We start from the raw sequence: 16,730 nt of genomic DNA on the forward strand, positions 1-16,730 counted from the left end.
TTTTTTTTTAAAGATTTTCTTTATTATTTGACAGAGAGACAGCCAGCAAGAGAGGAAACACAAGCAGGGAGAGTGGGAGACGAAGAAGCAGGCTCCCAGGGGAGTAGCCTGATGTGGGGCTAGATCCCAGAACGCCGGGATCACGCCCTGAGCCGAAGGCAGACGGTTAACGACTGCACTACCCAGGCGCCCCTGAATTTAGCTCTTTCCTGATATAACTTTGGCATATGACTTAAATGCACCCAATGCGTACTATGAGGGAAAATAATCTTTTTACACTTTTATTACAGCATTAATTCCTGATATTATTTTTAAATGGCAAGCACACAGACTGTGAGAACAGATGATACTGTGCAATTTCTGTGGACCACAGATCCATGTAACCAGAAGGGGCTAAGAGAAAGAAACAGGGATTGGTGAGGGAAGTTAAGAAATTACAATTAGGCAAAACAGGTTAGGGAGGGGCTGAGACCAGAGAAAGGAAACAAAGGGACAGTGAAAACAGCCCTAGGACAATGAAAAAGGCAGACAGAGAGAGAGAGAGGGAGAGAGAGAGAGAGAAGGAGAGTGGGGGAGGGGAGGCGGAAGTAAAATGAGAAAGTTCTACAATCCTGGATACTGCTATAAAACCGTTCACAGAGACTTACTTTCTTGTCTCCATATTAGATATCAAAAAAATCAATACATTCTTCATTCTGAGTAACCTTTATCAAAGATTAGGTCTCACTGACTCAGAAAAATCCCAGAACATAAACTCTGCAGTGAAGTGACCTATTTTGCAATATTAAATCCCAGCCTAAAAAGAAAAATAGGAGGTAGCTTGAGGAAAGTTAACTCATGCTTTGCCAAACATCTAAAGGTAAGTGACTGGGGGCGCCTGGGTGGCTCAGTCGGTTGAGCGTCTTCCTTCAGCTCAGGTCATGACCCCAGGGTCCTGGGACTGAGCCCCACATCAGGCTGTCTGCTCAGCAGGAGCCTCCTTCTCCCTCTCCCTGCTGCTCCCCCTGCTTGTACTCTCTCTGTGTGACAAATAAATAAATAAAACCTTAAAAAAAACCCAACCTTTAAATAAACAAATAAAGATGAGTGACTGGGTATTTCTTGATGTAATGAGTAACCTTTTCACAACTGGATTTAAGGTATAATACTTCTCTGACTTTACTGTGATCTGCTTAAAACAGGTTCTTTACTAATGTCAAGTCAAACTATCCGGATACTATTCTGAGAAAATTCAAATTCTTCTTTGGATTTGAAACTTTCCACTCGAGAGGTAGGATTTAACCTAGCTGAGCTATACTGAAGTATATGCATTATAATTTGATGACTATCTGACCAGGCTCCTTGGAGAGTTATTTGCTTACACCTGGAAATACCACATTATGCCTCACCAACCAGGTGCCAGTTAATGAAAACAGGTACAAGATCAAAACACTCCCCTCCAGCTTCTTGCCTTTCTCTGCTAATATACTTACTGCCCTTGCAACTGGTTGCCCATGATCAGAACTTGATTCTTATTCCACGAGGATGACAAAAACCATACCTTACAATTGTCCAGCCCCTTAAAGTACACAAGGTATTTTTTGCTGCTATAAGTCATCTCAATACTTACTGCAGCCCTGGGGAGTTGGCAGGTTCAAGACTGTCATTTCCATTTTACAGAAAAGGCAGCGAAGGATCACGTTATAAGGCAGCCTGTGGGCTGGATTTAGTGACTTGCTTCTTTTTTTTTTTTTTAAAGATTTTATATATTTATTTGACAGAGATAGAGACAGCCAGCGAGAGAGGGAACACAAGCAGGGGGAGTGGGAGAGGAAGAAGCAGGCTCATAGTGGAGGAGCCCGATGTGGGGCTCGATCCCATAACGCCGGGATCACGCCGTGAGCCGAAGGCAGACGCCTAACCGCTGTGCCACCCAGGCGCCCCTGGTGACTTGCTTCTAAGTCACTGCAATCTGGCAGAAGTAATGGGATGTCACTCCCAAGGTCAGGTTATGAAAAAGACTGGAAGGATCCAGAAAGGAGGTATCCTTCAGTGAGGCCCCAGGACACACCAGCCCCACTACCATCACCTCCCTGCATGCCCTAATGCCAACAGAGAACTGGCTGAGAAGAAAGGTGGGGAGAACATGTGAGCATCTGGGTGAGAAGGCCTAATNCGTGAGCTGAAGGCAGACGCCTAACCGCTGTGCCACCCAGGCGCCCCTAGTGACTTGCTTCTAAGTCACTGCAATCTGGCAGAAGTAATGGGATGTCACTCCCAAGGTCAGGTTATGAAAAAGACTGGAAGGATCCAGAAAGGAGGTATCCTTCAGTGAGGCCCCAGGACACACCAGCCCCACTACCATCACCTCCCTGCATGCCCTAATGCCAACAGAGAACTGGCTGAGAAGAAAGGTGGGGAGAACATGTGAGCATCTGGGTGAGAAGGCCTAATTGTGACACCGGGTTGTCACCACGGCCACAAGCCTGCCACAGGGAGCAGTGACAGTGAGGGCATAAATGTGCCAGGACTATGTCTGGGCTGTGCTTCCACAGAACCTGAAGAGGCAGAACAGCTCCTGAGTTTAGAGTTGGACAAACTCTGTCACATAACTAGCTCAGTGACTTTGGACAAGGTACTTAACTTCTTCAGGAATCAGTTTGCTCTTCTGTATAATGGGGACAGCACCTACCTCCTAAGTTGTGGAGAATTAAATCACATACCTGCGTCTGCTCTACTTCTTCCCTCCCCGACCCCCCCGCCAAGCAAGGAACACGTGACGGAGGCTCCGGATTGTTAACAGTGCCCCCTCTGACAGCATCTTTTACGGAGGGGGACCAAGATTCACGCACCTCAGCATCTCCTGACAGCAGAATTAGCAGGTAGAAAATATTGCTTTCTTGCCAACCCTTACAATTCTGAGTTCTCTACATGATACTGAATCGAGTTTGAGATAGGACAAGAAGTAGAAATGAACCAAAAAGAAAATAAACAGAGCAGACTACTAATCTGATCGTGAGTAACCAAAAGTAAATAAAAATTCAATTAAAGAACATTACAGCATCCCTTTTTCTCACCTTCACAAATCATTGGCTCAATTGTAAATACGTGGCCCGCCTTCATCACTCCAACTGCTTTGTTTTCTGAAATTAAAGAAATAAAATTCTCAAAACACAGCAAAAATTCAACAGTGTACTGTTGAACAGCTCACTGGTATGAGTACACATTGTTCACGAATGTAAGAGTATTTTTCAGGACCACCATGAAAAACACAACCATGAATTCAAGTATCCAGACCTGCCGTCCTTCAGAAAAAGGCCAAACGGTAAAAAGAGGGACAGACCTTTGGAGACAATCTCAGACAAAAATGGAGAACCAGTTTAAAGTTCAAATTAAAAAAGAAGAACGGATGTATCGGTGAACTACTGACTGCATTTGCTCTGCCTGACCACCAGATGGCAAGGGCACCTGCTTTCCGGCTGCTCTTCACTTCAGTGACTTCAGTGATGATGGACACGTGACCAGAGGCCGCATCTACTGACCACCATTCTTCTTAGGTATGGTCTCACCTCACCCACGCATTTCTACCTCCACATCTTTCCCTGTGAACAGCTATCGTGCTGCTCTCTGCTATCTTCCGTATTGCCAAAATACACTTCCTGCAGATTCTAAATCTGAAGTTTGTAAATTGTCATAAAATCTGAAAGGCAAGAAACAATTCTGACTTTCTATTTCTAATCCCATGAACTTTCTTTCCCAAAGACCTGCAACTTAGTGCATTTAAAGAATTGGTCCTATTCCCCGGGGATATGTATATTTTTTGAGTGTCAAGAGTGTCAAGAGTGTCAGGGTGGTGTCAAAGAGAAAAAGGATAAAGGACTCTGGAGCCGAGCTGTCCCATCACGGCAGCACCGGCTGCACGGAGCCACTGAGCACTTGCAAAGGGGCCAGTCACAACGGTATCCACTCTAAGCATAAAAAATGAGTCAATCTCAAAGACAAAGTATGTGATACATCTCAATCATTTTTACATTGACTAAATGTTCAAATGCTGCCATTGTGAATGCAACGCATTAAATAAAATATACCATTAAAATCAGTTTCACCTATTTCTTTTTCCTTTTGAATACGACCACAAGAAATTTTTAAATTACATATGTGCCTCATAACATATTACCAGCGGACAGTGCTGATACAGAGAACTCTAGTTTCACTCCTGTTTCCACCACTGACTCATTATTCTAGAAAAGTTACAGCTCCCACTCAACTTGACTCATGGTTTCAGTTTCTCAACCTACCTCACTCAGCAAATATACCTTATCTGATTGACTACACGACTGCAGACACTATGCTATGTACTTTTTAAAAAATTTGTACCTGCTCGACCATCTACCTCAAAGAATTATTGTAAAATAACATTCTAAGTGTAGGGTATTATCATCACTTCCCAACCATGATGACTTAAATAAAAGGAAATCACTCTAAGTGAACAAGGACTTCTCTTACATAGAAGGGGTGGAGGGAAGTTACACAACAATTTCCTAGTTCCACCTTCAGCTGGCTAGGAATACGGAGGGACAAGCCAAAGCAGGGATCATTTACATTTCAAAAGGTCTCTTCTGTACAGAGACTCCGCAGTTTCCTTTTACACTTCCCTGAAGTGATCAGAACGTATTTTAATTTACATAAACCCAATTTATACTGGACTTTTCATAAATGTCTCAAATTTATGAAACAAGTATATACCTGGTCCTTGCTTCTTTTTCCAAAATTGTTTTTTATTCCTAATTAAATGGTTTTATGTGTTTTATGGATGTTATCATCATCGACCCATATCCCCGTCTCCCATAAATTCTACCTTCTTCAGTCTCTCTTTATATAATCCATATCTAAACCTGAGATGTCAATTCAGTAAGTAAAGGGACTTTTTCTACCCCTTCCCCTACACACACTCTTTTTACACACGCATACACAAACATACACGTTTATCACTGTAATCGGACTAGCTATTTCCATTCTGTTAACGGAATGCACATCAGGTGATAACAGGGCCTACCAGGAAGGGATCAGTAAGTTAGTAACTTATTTTCTGTTGCTAATTTTTATTTCAAGTACAATTCACAGCTTAAATAAGAACTCCGTGGTCTGCTAATAAATGTCTGTTGATATATATCAAATGCTGTGCTCTAAACTACTTCCCCAGCTTCTCCTGCTGAGAGGCTTCTCACTCATTTCCCTTTTCTTCACAACTACTGACACGTAGGATTTTCCAGCTCACACCTCAACTGCAGCAACTGTGCAACGGGCTGGCTAGCCTGACTTGCTCACACCTGCAATACATTCTAGACACCACTGCCAAACTTGTCTTCCTGAAATAGCAACTTCACCTTGTCATTCTTCTGCTCAAAAATGTTTCTGCAAATCCCTACAGATGAAGTCAAATATGCTTGGTCTGGAACTGCCTACTGCTAGTTTTTAATACAAAAAACTCAGCCCAAGCTTAACTTGCCTCTATTCAGTCTCAACTTGAAGCATCTACTATTGATAACCTCCACCTGGAACGTTCTTCGTCATCTTCTCCCCCAAACCAGAATTTCAACCATTCCGTATTTCTCCCACAGGACCTACACCCAACTGCCTTAGTCCTCACTAGGCAGCACAAAGTACAGAAATAAAGACTGCCTTTAGGAAGACAGAACCCAGGTACCAATCCTAGCCCTGGCATATATTTACCAGTCTGTGTGAACCTGAGTAAATAAAGTACTCCTCTAAGCACAGAATCAATCAATCAATCAATCATTCTTTCTCTCTTTCCCTTCCCTCCTCCCTCCTTCCTTCCTTTCTCTCCCTTTCTTCACAATCTGCTCTTTAAAATAGGGCTAAAGGGGCACCTGGGTGGCTCAGTTAGTTAAGCATCTGACTCTTGATCTCAGGGTCATGAGTTCACGCCCACGGTAGGCTCCACACCCAGTGGAACTTCATAAATAAATAAACAAATAAGGCTAAGAAATTATTCAGAGTTGTGATGATCAAATGAAATAATGTATATCTATCATCATCATCATGGTCATTCTAAAAGTTAACATTAAGCGCTCTCCATGTATTCTCTCCCTCACTCCCAGTAACACTTGTAGGGGAGAAGCCATTCCCTACTTCATTGTTCAAGGTGAGAAAACTGAACAAGAAGCTATGTCTGTCTACATAGCAATAACTCATACATACATGTTAAATTCCTTCTTAGATCACTTAGTGTGGACAGCTTTCCTTTTTAGCACTAAAGAGCAGACGTATTCCTGCATGCCTTAGGTCTCCAAGAGAAAAGGTTTCCGGAAGACATTAATTGTCCCACACTTCCTTTGTTTTTCTATCAAACACCGCTCAACCTGAGGAGAGATACTCTGTCTATTCCCCTGTACCTGACGTGCAGTACGAAATCAAACCAAACCAAAGCAATTTCATTTATGGAATCAGAACAGTGATAGCTAGACCCATGGCAGAGGCTCTTTGCTGTTCAGCAAAACTAGTTTACTTTTCTTCTGAGTACTCAGCTAGATTACACTTTCCAACCTCCTTTGCAGTTAGTGTAGCCATGCGACTGCACTCCTGCCAATGAAAAGTCAATGTCAGTGATTTATGCCAGTTCCAGGCTGGTTCATGAAAACCTCCCAAACATACCCCTTCAGGCTTCTCCTCATCCTTCCCAGGATCTATACATTAGAAGAGTAACCGAAAGTGACCCTAAAAGGTATAGGTTGACAGAAGCTGGGTCGCAGAATAACTGCCCTACCACCACCCCCAACAGTAACTAAACAACATCGTCTGGACTGTTACGTGAGCAGGACACAAATGTGTATTGTGTATGAGCAAATATACATTTTGACAGTCCAATTATAACAACTTATAGATTAGTAAATACAAAATGGTAGGTCCTGTTAAATGTTTGAATAAATATTAAATAAATGGCTAGCAAAGACCAAATCTTTGGATAGTACTTACTGGCATAATGGGGTACATTGGGGGCTGTATGAAAAAGCTTGTGGATTCCATGCCCACAATAGCTTCGAACAACTGAAAACCCATTTGCTTGGGCATGCTTCTGAATAATGTTTCCCAATTCTCTGTATCGAACACCAGGTTTCACTGAAAGGAAAAAAGATGATTCATGACAAAGAGTAGTAATAATTTACATTTACTGGGCAATTACTATCTATGTGCCAGGAACCTTTCCAAATGCTTTATATGCCTCCGTTGTATGCCTACAGGTAAACAGATCTGTACAAAACTTTCAGATGAGGAAACCAAGGGACAGAGATGCTGTACCGCCAGTAAATGGCAAAGCTGAGATTCAAACCAGTACCACCTGTACTCCATCCTTTGGTGGAGAAAAGGACGCATGTGCAGTACTAAGGGGTTGGGGAGATGTACCTTTTGTTTTCTGAATAAACAAAACAATGGAAAACATGCATCTCTTCCTCTCCTTCTCTAAGGTCAAGTGTGCTACTCTTTTTTTTTTGAGAGAGAGAGAGCATGTGCACAGGGCGGAGGGGGGCAGAGGGAGACAGAGAATCTTTTTTTTTTTTTTTTTTTAAAAGTTTTTATTTATTTATTCGACAGAGATAGAGACAGCCAGCGAGAGAGGGAACACAAGCAGGGGAGTGGGAGAGGAAGAAGCAGGCTCATAGCGGAGGAGCCTGATGTGGGGCTCGATCCCATAACGCCGGGATCACGCTGAGCCGAAGGCAGACGCTTAACCGCGGTGCCACCCAGGCGCCCTGAGACAGAGAACCTTAAAGCAGGCTCCACACCCAGTGCAGAGCCCAATCTGGGGCTCGATCCCACGAACCTGAGATCATGACCTGAGTCGAAATCAAGAATTGGATACTTAACAGACTGAGCCACCAAGGCACCCCAAGTGTGGTAATCTTTTAAAGTGAACAGAGAGGTAAGAAGAGGAGAGCGCACTGGGAGAAAAAGGACAGAAAGTAACTTGACTTGTCCTCGGTTTCAATCTGATAAACTTCTCAAAGAATTACTTCTCCTGGGCTTCTTTATCCCCATAAAAGTGATCCTAAAATTATTCAGAGTTGCCTCTGAACAGTCCTGGAGATAGGGTATAGAAAGATATTTCTTGGGGCACGTGGGTGGCTTGTGGTGAAACAGCTGCCTTCAGCTCAGCTCAGGTTCCGGGATCGAGCCCCACGCTGGCTCCCTGCTCATCAGGGAGGCTGCTTCTCCCTCTCCCTCTGCCCCTCCTCCCTACTCGTCCATGCTCTCTCTCTCTCTCACTCAAATAAATATTCTTCAAAAAAAAAAGATACTTCTTACTGTATACTTCCTGCTCTGCTTAATTTGTATAACTTTTACCACTGTTTCAATAAAAACCAAAACCAACGAAGTGGTTCTTTTTCTTGTCATGGCTCCCCTGGCACTGAGACCCCAGGAGCTAGGCCCTGCCAGGCTCCTGGGGAACCTAGCCGTGGTTCTGGGGGTTCTCAGACTCCCTACAATTTCCTGCTCTGCCTACCTGATTTCCAACCTCAGGTTCAGGTACAACGTATCTTCTCCAGCCAAACAAATCTCTGGGCAAAAAGGTCCAGGAACCATTTCAATTAATATATACTCCTAACTATATGTCCCAGCTTAACTTTTTTTGGGGGGGGGATGTTAATAATTTTGAGGAACCATGCTGACTTTCATAATGATTTGCTTGTATTCCCATCTGAGACTTCCTATCAGCCCCAGTCGTGGGGGAGGAAAGCAAAATTTTAACCCACTTTGCACAATTAACAACAAAGAAAATCCCTGTTCAAAAATAATGAGAGAGTAAAAGAGAGAAGATTCCTCCCTAATTCTCAAATCCGAGGCAATTTTCATGCCAAGGATGCACCTCATTAAAATCCGGAGACGTTTCTGGCTGTCACAAGGAGGAGCGCAGTGCAACTGGCATCTAGTGGGGAAGGACCAGGAACGTGGCTAAGCAACCTACAATGTACAGGACAGGCCCCACAACAAAGAATTCCCAGACTCAGAACGCCAATAATGTTCAGGCTGAGAAGCCCTATTCTAGGATAATTTCCACAACAGTCAAGCTCTCCACTGGCTAAACCACACTGAGCTGCCAAGTTAATAGAAAATAAAGGGCAGGAATGATACACACAAAGGTATTAATAGCATTTTCCAGAGATTAAGCAATTTTTGTTCCTTCCTGGCTACTGCTACAAAGACTTTGGTTTCTGATAGTTTCTTGGCAAGTTTTATTCCTGTGTCTTCATAAAACAACACTTTCGGTGTCTGGTTATTTCAATCAACTCACAGAAAAGCAAAAAGGACATAAGCATTGAAGACATTATCTGGCAGAAACCCTAAAAGTTGTTTTAAACTACAACTCCCACAAATGAGAAACTAAACACTAAAGAATATTAGTTTTTAAATAATCAACAATAGGGACGCCTGAGTAGCTCAGTTAGTTAGCTGAGCGTCTGCCTTCAGCTCAGGTTGTGATCCTGGGGTCTTGGGATCGAGTCCCACATCAGGCTCCTTACTCAGCGGGGAGCCTGCTTCTCCCTCCGCCTGCCATTCCCCTTGCTTGGGCTCTTTCTCTGACAAATAAATAAACAAAATCTTAAAAAAAAAATTTAAAAAACATCAACAATAAGTAAAAAGAAATCTCATAAACCGATCCATGAGAATATCATGTTTTCATTTATCATTCCTCCAACTTTATTAGTAAAGATCTCATCATCTCCCATGCATGTTAAAACAGACTCAAAACAATAAAAATAACAGATCTACTTCATTAGAGATAACTATGTGTTTGCCAAAGAACCTGGTCATGCCCAATACTTTGCTGATGATATATCAGGTTTATTGTGTGGGAAGGGGGAGGCGGGTACAGATAATATACTGAACAACACAGCTAAAATGTGGGTTTCACCTGAAAAAGTTGTTTGCACTCAAACTGTCCTTTTATAACATTCTGCTAGCCATTCCTTCTCTCTCCTCATAAGACAGTATTAAAAAAAAAAAACAAACTGTATGAGCTATCTGTATGGACAAAGACAGCCTGAGTAAATCCTACAGAAATACATCTCTACTCAAAGGTATTATTTACCAAAAAAAAAAAAGTTATTATTCACTATAATAGCAAGACACCTGGAAAACACTAAATTCTAGTAAGGGAACAGCTGTAGAAATTTTTATACAGTGGAATATAATATGTAGCCATTAAAAGAAGGGGGTAGATCTACGCATGCACAGGGGAGAAAAAAACTAAATGCTGAAAGTAGAAAAAATGTAAATGTTAAGAAGTAGGGAAAAAAAGATATAAAAAGGAAAGAGGAGAGATAAGTATAAAGATCATTCCTTTTTCTCTCATCATCTAGCATCTTGTTTTTTTATAATGAGAACATCGTACTCATGAAAGAATTAACAAGCAGAAAACCGCACTCAAGAACTATACATTCCTATACACTCCTCCTCATTTATCAGCCAAAGAAAAGGCAGATAAATCACAGAAGAGATAAAGGATGACAAGCAGTCACGTGGTCCACCTCATCAAGAGAGTCCCAAATCACCCGTAAATCCACTACCGCTAAAACCCCAAGCTAACTCAGGGTAGGGCAGAGGCGGAGCTGGAGGGGACAAGGAGTGCACGAAGGAGCCAGTGAGGCCCCATCAATGCACAGCAGCTCCAGCGGGTGCCCAGCACGGACACTGACCTGCATCGATGGCTTGCATCAGGCACTCATACGTGGTCTGCACCAGTTTCCGCGCTCCCTCATCCACATCTCCAACAAAAAATGTCTCATTCAAGTCCCCGTGATAACCGTTGCGATAAAGAGTGATGTCCACTGCAAAACAATGTACAAATAAAAAGACCACAATTGTTTTATTTCAGAATAGAAGTCACTTCTCCAACATGACAGCATCAAGCAGTTTCATGAGCAAGACAATTTCTGTGGTCTCCAAGGAGACACTAAGGGATACAGAGTGACTTACTGAAAGACACTCCCTGCCTGAAATGCAGCTAAACTCACTGTTGATAAAAGTGAGGGGTCATGCAGCACAAGCCAGATGGCGGGCTTTCAGACGTACAGTAGTAATCAGATCGTGTGTGGCAGAAGAAATGTACTGAGGAGACATTCATGCAGCATCAATAAGCCACATTAATAGCATTAAACAGGGGACTATGCTACATTTTGACATTAAAAAGAAAATACTGCTTCCACTTACCATCTTCAACAAGTTTTTTCCTCCCCCAGCACATCCGTGAATAGAAAAACTTGCACTATTCTACACTTATTTTTCAAAGACTCATCTGCCTTCTCCTTATTTGTGAATATTCATCCCTCCTGTTGTCTCCATAGTTAAGAGGACAGACTACTAGTACACAACTATAATACACTAAATGTATACCTTAAAATAGGATTTTTAAACCATGAATTTTCAATCAACCTACAATATCACAATACAGTGTGTTGGATAGCATGACATATACATCCCTGAAAAACCACACACATTATGCATGTAACAAAAATAAGAGGGTTTGTACAAAACACAGGGTTGGGCAGAGCACTCAACAACTACAAACAGACACCCTAACTGCTAGAACCGGAATAAGAAGTGTCGGTTGTCTCCACTATCGCTCCCAGCCGGCATCGCGGGCAGTGCACTCCCGGCAGCCTTTACCGCTTGGGCTCATGTTTCCCCGTCTGATACATAAGCCTTTGAAGATAACTGATTACTAAAGAGACCGAGTTCATCAATATTAAAAATACCATCTAGGGATTCCTTCTTTGTCAATATTTCCTTTAATCACAGAGGGAAATATCTTGGCAGCTCCTTCCTCTGCACTTGCAAGATAGTTTAACACAGCCGTCCTTAAAGCCACCTTCTGAACTTCTTACATCAAGGTAAGTGCTTCTGTAGGATTTTAGCTTTTTTCTTAGGGTCTTCAGATATTACTAAAAACTTCTCCTTATCTGTAAGAAAGCCTGCCCTGATCTCTTCAAAATCATCAGGACGAAACAGAAAAGGGGGAAAAAAAACACTACTTGAATTAACATTACTTCCACATTTCACTGACATCTTTCACCTATTTATCAATCACATACGACAACTGGCATTAAAAAAATTCATGCTGTACCAAACATATATTAGAAGTATCTTAAAAGCAGTATCTTAAAATCATAAAAAATGTTTCCAAAAATTTAAGATTTCTTTTAAACTTTAAATACAATAAAAGGATAAGTTAAAGATAGGAAGCGAGTGAACAAAACAGAAGTCACTATCAGACTCCCAGAACTTTGTTATTGCTTCACTGATGGGGAAAAATGTCACACCTTATTTCTTACCATTAACAATATCACCTTCTTGCAAGGGCCGTCTGTCCGGAATCCCATGGCAGATCACTTCATTCACTGAAGTACAACAAGACTTCGGGAAATTATAATAATTCAGGGGAGAAGGATAACAATTTCTTGCAATACATGCCTATAATAAGTTAAAATACAGAGAAAATAATTTGGAATGTGCAAAAGAAAAAAATTAATCAGTATGCAATTAACCAGATTTTTTTTAAGACTGTTTATTTATTTAGAATGAGAGAGTATGCAAGTGGGGAAAGGAGCACAGGGAGAGGAAGAAAATCTCAAGGAGACTCCGCAAGCACAGAGCCCAATGCGGGACTCAATCTCACCAGCCTGAGACCATGACCTAAGCCGAATCAAGAGTCAGACGCTCGGGGCGCCTGGGTGGCACAGCGGTTGGGCGTCTACCTTCGGCTCAGGGCATGATTCCCGGCGTTATGGGATCGAGCCCCACATCAGGCTCTTCTGCTATGAGCCTGCTTCTTCCTCTCCCACTCCCCCTGCTTGTGTTCCCTCTCTCGCTGGCTGTCTCTATCTNAATAAATAAATAAAATCTTTAAAAAAAAAAAAAAAAAGAGTCAGACGCTCAATGGACTGAGCCATCCAGGTACCCCAATTAGCCAGAATTTAAAATTTGAAAAATGTGAAAAAATTTGTTGCACAGATGCTAATGAACTTCATATTTTAGAAAAGTAAATATTATCTTAAACGATATATATCAGACTGTATGCAAACTACTAATAATTGCAAAAGAGAAATTCACATATTACAAATATTTACAAATACACACAAATGATATGTATATGAAGATTCTAGTTTAGAATTAAGTACTCTTTATTAAAAATATATTACTTAAAATAAAGACAGTATTTAAAGTTAATATTAACATGTGCTTTTAATGTAATTATAATATTTTATATAACAAGCCTATATCCCTATGACCAAAAAAGAAATACCAACACAATTAAGAGATGATAAAGTACTTCCAGATACATTTTAATTACTACATTCATATGGAAGAACAAAGGAATTTCTAAGAAAATGTTCTGGTTTTCCTTAACAAGTCTTATTTTACTTGAATGTTTTTATACAGTGGGAGTCATAGCATACATGATTTCTCTCTCCATAATGCCACACAGTCTTCAGACTAATAATTTCTAAATAGTTGCATATAATAAGATTTGTGAAATACACCATAATTTTACTCACAATTCCACTATTGTTGGAAATTTAAATTAAGTTTCCTCAATTACAAAAAATGTTACATCCAATAACTACAGGCCTGTCACTCTCCCCTTATTTAATGATATACTTCTATACTTCTCAAAGCAAGTATAAACAGTAGTTTACACAGCAAACTGTCTTGATTAAAAATGCCAATTCCATCACTTACAAGGTGTATCTAACACTGGACGAGTTAATTAACCCCTGCCTCAGTTTCCTTTCCTATACAATGGAGACAACAGTGATATCTACTTCATAGAGTTGTTGCCGAGATTAAATGAGTTAGTAAAAGCAGAATGTAGAACACCTGGGGGCACCTGGGTGGCTCAGTTGGTCAAGCATCTGCCTTCATCCTGGGATCAGGCCCCAAATCGGGTTCCCTGCTCAGGGAGGAATCTGCTTCTCCCTCCTGTACCTCCCCCATTCAAACGCACAGGCGCACACTTTCTCTCAATAAATAAATAAGTAATTTTATGAACATTTTGATGGCTCAAAACACACTGTCAAATTTCCTTTCAAAAAGGTGGTCCCAAATTACAGTAGCACAACCACATAAAAGAGTACCAGCTTCATCTTCTCCATAAATAAACATCTTCAAAATACTGAACTAATTCAGTAGGTCTTCATGATTTGCATTTTATTACCATAGCAGGTTTAATCAGTTTTCCACGTGATTTATTAATTAATTATGGCTCTTCTCTTGTGAACAATCTATTAACATAATGTGTGCATTCCTTACTACTCATGTACTAAGGCCTCTCCATGATGGAGAGGCAATCTTTATATAAAAGATATCCCTATATCATATTTACTACAAAAACTTATCTATTTCTTGCTTTGCTATTGTAGATACGAAAGAGAACATTTTTCTACTAATCTAGTTTCAGAAGTTGTATTCTTCTTTATATCAGAATATTTAATGTATGTAATAGCATGATTTATTTAAAGCACGAGTATTAAAAAAATAAAGCACTAAAAATTTATAAAATTATCATTTTATAAAAACTAAACTAAAACACTGTAAAATGTGAGGTTTCAGAAACAAGATATTTCAAGCTCACCTCAGACCTCAAAATCACAGATACTTAAAAATGGGACTAAAGACTTGAATATTTTCCATATTGAAATAAAGTAAAAATCCACTTTTAAATTAGCTATGTTAATTTAGACATTACTTAGGACATTCAGACCTTAAGTTTACTTAATTTCTAGAAGCCTGAAACATCTAATAGTGTGAAAAACATTCTCAAAAGTAAAGTTCTTACTAAGTGTACAGCATGATCTATTTCTTCAGTAGTTACACCGGGTTTAATCATGCCAGCAGCAATGTCCAACACTTCTCTAGCAAGCTGTAAAAGAGAAACATTTAATACATTCAAGAAGAAATGAATCAGAAACAGAAATCAGTACCCTTTGTACCATCTTAGATTTTGTGAGAGATTTGTAAAACAAATCTCACCCTGAGTATTATAATCTTGAATTTTCATTTTAAAACCATTCACATATCTAATGTCCATCAATAAATAGATGTGTGTATAAATATATAAATAAAATTGGGCTAACTAGCTTAATAAGCAAGCATGACTGATTTCTATGTGAAAATGCATATCCTAGGAATCTAAACAATAATCAATTGATGGAAGTTAAGTCTTCTCACATTTTTTTACTTCCTAGGTACAGTAGTCTCCCATTATCTGTAGGGGCTATGTTCCAAGACCTCCTGGATGCCTGAAACCAGACAGTACCAGAACCAACATATACTATGTTTTTCCTATACATACAAACCTATGATAAAATTTAATCTATAAATAAAGGACAGTAAGAGATTAATAACAATAATAAAACAGAACAATTATAACAATATACTCTAATAAAAGACATATGAATGTGCTCTCTTTCTCAAAATAGCTTACTACACCGTACTCACCCTTCTGGGGATGATGTGAGATGATAAAATGCCTCCATGATGAGATAAGGTGAAGTGAATGACATAGGCACTGTGATGTAGCACTAGGCAATTAATGACCTTCTGAGAATACATCAGAAAAAAGATCACCTGCTTCCAGACTGTGGTTGACCACGGGTAACTGAAACCGTGGAAAGCGAAACCACAGCTAAGGGTGGGCTACTGTATTTCATAACAGAGGCTTTAACTTAATGTTATATAAAGCCTTAAACTTTGCCCTATGTTATGATGACTTGTGAAAATAAAATGACAAAATATCATAAATACCTGGTTCTTAAAAAAAAAAAAATACACTGGGCCAAAAAACTGACTGCAACTAAACTAGGTTACCTGCCATATTATTTTTCAAATAGGCTATCTAAGCTTTCAATGTAGAAAACAACAGTTCCATAAAACTATATGCTAACAATAGTTTAATGAAAAGCAAGTATGGCTCACTATCGTCTCACATGTAACATTTGCTACCTTTATAAATCAACAAATCATTGATGTCATGTCTAATTACTTCATGTCCACTTAAGCATATCTTACCCCATGGGGAAAAAAATAACTCTTACCCTACATACAAGTCGCATCCCTTCTATGTCTTCAGATGAGAGTAATTTAATTTGAGAAGTACCTTTAAGAGCCTGTTCAGATTCAGACATTCCTGAAAAATCAATAAAAAAAGCCAAAATGAATGGAAAGATGTAGTATTTATTAGCATAACTGTCATCCTGAGGACACAATAATCGTCAAGCCTCATTATTTCACACAATGGTATCTCATCATTTAGGAGGGCCAGGTCAGATATTTTTAAAAATATTTTCAACATGAAAAGGAAATTTGCTAAACAAACTGAAGAAAGAATTCTAAAGAACAAACTCCCAGATCTATCAGAAATCAGTCAATATGGAATACTTATTACATGACAGGCAGTAAGCTGATAAGGTCAATAAAGGATTCAGACTTAAAAGAGTACCATACAATTTACAAACTGCTTTCATGATCATCAACTAATGAAGCAATTATATACCAACAACTGATGAACCAATTATACTCACTGACTTTTTTTAAACAAGAACCTAAGTCAGTGTTGTGGACCATGACTAACATTTTTTTAAGTAAATAAATGTAAGAGAAGATATTAGACTAAATCATATAGAGTAGGAGTAAATGCTGTGGTGGAATGTTTGTTAATTTATACACATACA

The 16,730-nt window shown here is 39.9% G+C and overlaps 1 protein-coding gene across 2 annotated transcripts in view; it reads right to left on the minus strand.

Annotated features, from left to right (window-relative positions):
• The window catches only part of METAP1 (methionyl aminopeptidase 1), a 70,474-nt gene that overhangs the window by 6,416 nt on the left and 47,328 nt on the right, over positions 1-16,730 (minus strand). For both annotated transcript variants that reach the window (XM_002921199.4, XM_034671477.1), the window contains 6 exons: positions 16,095-16,186; positions 14,837-14,920; positions 12,333-12,471; positions 10,698-10,829; positions 6,976-7,119; positions 3,057-3,122 (listed from right to left, as the gene is read on the minus strand). In XM_002921199.4, coding sequence (XP_002921245.1) covers positions 3,057-3,122; positions 6,976-7,119; positions 10,698-10,829; positions 12,333-12,471; positions 14,837-14,920; positions 16,095-16,186 — 657 coding nt within the window. The remainder of the gene's footprint in view (positions 1-3,056; positions 3,123-6,975; positions 7,120-10,697; positions 10,830-12,332; positions 12,472-14,836; positions 14,921-16,094; positions 16,187-16,730) is intronic.

The sequence above is a fragment of the Ailuropoda melanoleuca genome, chromosome 11 (assembly GCF_002007445.2).
Source record: "Ailuropoda melanoleuca isolate Jingjing chromosome 11, ASM200744v2, whole genome shotgun sequence".
NCBI lineage: Eukaryota > Metazoa > Chordata > Mammalia > Carnivora > Ursidae > Ailuropoda > Ailuropoda melanoleuca.